We start from the raw sequence: 3,004 nt of genomic DNA, 5'->3' as shown, positions 1-3,004 counted from the left end.
CATCTTAATCCATAGACTAAAGAATCCACTTCACCATGGAAATAGAGGAACAAAACAGCCTACCTTTCTTGACATACTCATCAGCAGACAAGAGAGAAAAATCACCACAACTGCTTACAGAAAACCCACCCACACGAACAGATACCTACACTTCAAATCCTATCATACAACCTTGATAAAACGTGGTATAATCCAATGCCTAAATAAGAGAGCAGAAAACATTTGCAATAAGACATCCATCAAAACGGTACGCCAAAATATCGTAGAGGGTTTTAAACAGAATGGTTACACCTCCTTCATCAAAAACTCCCTGAGGAAGATCACAACAGAAAGAAGAAAACAGAAAAAACTACCATTTATCTCCCCTACCTGCAAAATTGCAGTGAAAAATTCAAACACACAGCCAAGAAATTCAACACAGGAGTCTGGTGGAAATGCTACAAGACATTAAGCTCCATTCTGATAAAAAACAAACAGCAACCTACCAATGAGAAACACAAAAACGTCATTTATGAAATTTCAAGTTCCTGCAACGAAATATACATTAGAGAAATGGGAAGAAGGCTCGCAACAAGAATAAAAGAACATAAAGACAGTACAAGACTCATGAAATAACAAAATTCAGCTATTGCAGAACATGCCATGTCAACTGTACACAAAATATACTGGGAAAAAAGTAGAATCGTTGACACAGACAAATTCTGGAAGACAAGAAAAATTAAAGAATCATTTTATATTAACACAATTAAACAGAGATTCCGGATTAGAGGCAAGTAACCTTGGCTACCATTGGTTGAATCTACATGAAATCTCTCCTCCAATCAGAAACATGGATAAACCAACCAACCATAACACACTCTCCACAATCCACCAGAATACTATAAAGACCAACAACACCTTACATTCACTGACCTGAAGACAAAAGGCGGAAGACTTTTGAAACATCGTCCTCTACACTTGTGTCTCTACAACAGGCAGTTGCTATCCATTCTACAAAGATTCATCACGAAATAACAACTACTTTCTTCTGTAACAAAAAAAAAAGAAGTAAACAAATTTCAAGACTAAAACATTTTGATTTCAAATACAATAAAAATAATAATTCAATTATTCTCTCTCAAGAAAAAGGAAAACAGTAGGAGTATACTTTTTGATTTCAAGCAAAGCAAAGAAATAAGAATTATATTATTTTTTCAAAAAATAATTAAGGATCAAAACATCTTGCTGTAAGTTTAACAACTGAAATGAAATTTACATCCTTTTAACACACACAAAAAGAAAGAATAGAGGTTAAAAACAGCTCAAACATAAAACAAAGGAAATAACTAAAATATTTTGTTCTTAGTAGTATTAAAAACAATTCAAATATGATAGTTGGGTTTTACGTCTGAATAACTCACCATTTCTTGGGCTTTGTTCTTAATCTCTGGAACAGATAACAAACTGTAAAGGGTGCCATTGACATAAGGCAGAATCTAAAATCAAAGATGTTTCTAGTTATCTTCCAACCTATTAACAAACAAAGCATTACATGTTTTAAGTTAATTTCAGGCCTATCACTGGGTGTATGATTTGGGTTCTCATATGGCCCAATATAATCTTTTCTATGGGCCTGAAGACAATGCAAAATCCAGTTCACCATCCAATGCTTTTAAAAGGTAAGTATAATGAAAAGATAATGATTAAAAAATAGTTTTGGTTCTGTATTTTTTAAAGAATCTACTTAATATATTTATAAGAATGAAAAACATATTTTATTGTAGATAGCAATAAATATAACTAGCAGAAACCTTCAAAACATTTGCAGTCAAATTAGTTTTTTATTGCAACAGAACTTCTTTAAATATAAGATTTCTAGAATAATACAAAAGAATTCTAATTGCAAACACCAAAATATCTAAGTCTACTGTCTTAGCCCTAACATTAGTTAAATCTTTATAAAGTTTAGCCAATAAAGAGATAAATTAACACTGTAACTTGTGTAGATTATTTGCAGAGGTATAACTACAAAAGATGCCCCCCACACATAATGAATCATTGGGCCCCTAATTTATTTCCCTATATTTGTAGTTACAATTGTGGCTGATTTTGGCTCCCCACCCCTGCAATTACATGGGTTGACTGAGCATACTTATGCCACTGGTTTTTGCTTTAGTTTAGTTAGGGCTAAACTTTACTAAACTTAATACTGTTATGTCTCTGGTCGCTTGTTAATTACTCATAAAAATTCTTTCCAAAGAACTTCAGCAATACAAGTCTTTTCTCAAATAAAACTAGTTTATTCTTTCTCTATTCAACTTTGCAATACACTTAATTTCCACAGTCACCTTAACTTAAACACACGCTATAATTTACAATGAACGATTCACGCACTTTACTTACTACCGCTGCTTGACTCAATTGTCCATCTATATCTTCAATCTCTCTGTCTGCTATTCAATCCCAATTAATTGTCTGGCGCACTTATATACAAGAATAGAGGGCACTTAGCAAATACTGGATTATTCCCCGATCTTTCTAGAACTCATTACGTGTTACCAGCACCACGTGACTTCCGCTGTCGTAACACTGCCCTTTCCTTAGTATTGTTCATTCCGAACAATAGCCACTTACATTAAACCAATAGATAATTAACAATAACTTAATTAAATGTACAGAATTTACAAATACAAAATTAAAATTCAACAAAGTCTTTTAATTTTACGAGACGTATCTTCTTCCGTACTGGTCTCCACCTCGTTGGCTTCTTCTTTACGTGGGGTTCATCCGTTCCATCGAGAATTTTCCTATTATCGGTAACAGTCACATCAGAGGTACTAACTTCATCAAGGGCTTCACTGTTTCCCTTCTCAAAACCGAGTAGAGTTTCTGCTTCGACAGTGGCTTTTTCAGGTGACACGTCTTCAGCAGCATCATTTGTTTTGTTGTTCACTTCGTTCCAACTGAAATGTCCTGGACCGTGATAACGCCAAAAGCCTTTTATTTGGAAAGTCACGTCTGAGAG

At 34.0% G+C, this 3,004-nt stretch overlaps 1 protein-coding gene across 3 annotated transcripts in view; it reads right to left on the bottom strand.

The window, feature by feature from the left end:
- Nucleotides 1-988: 988 nt before the first annotated feature.
- Nucleotides 989-3,004, bottom strand: part of LOC106465404 (lisH domain-containing protein ARMC9-like) — a 73,511-nt gene continuing 71,495 nt past the window's right edge. For all 3 annotated transcript variants that reach the window (XM_022393302.1, XM_022393301.1, XM_022393303.1), the window contains 2 exons: nt 1,401-1,475; nt 989-1,027 (listed from right to left, as the gene is read on the bottom strand). In XM_022393302.1, the coding sequence (XP_022249010.1) occupies nt 1,004-1,027; nt 1,401-1,475 (99 nt within the window). In that variant the 3' untranslated portion in view covers nt 989-1,003. The remainder of the gene's footprint in view (nt 1,028-1,400; nt 1,476-3,004) is intronic.

The sequence above is a fragment of the Limulus polyphemus genome, unplaced genomic scaffold, assembly GCF_000517525.1.
Source record: "Limulus polyphemus unplaced genomic scaffold, Limulus_polyphemus-2.1.2 Scaffold1932, whole genome shotgun sequence".
NCBI classification, from domain to species: Eukaryota; Metazoa; Arthropoda; class Merostomata; order Xiphosura; family Limulidae; genus Limulus; species Limulus polyphemus.
Note: the sequence above shows the minus strand (reverse complement) of the source record. Positions and strands in the feature narration are given on the sequence as shown.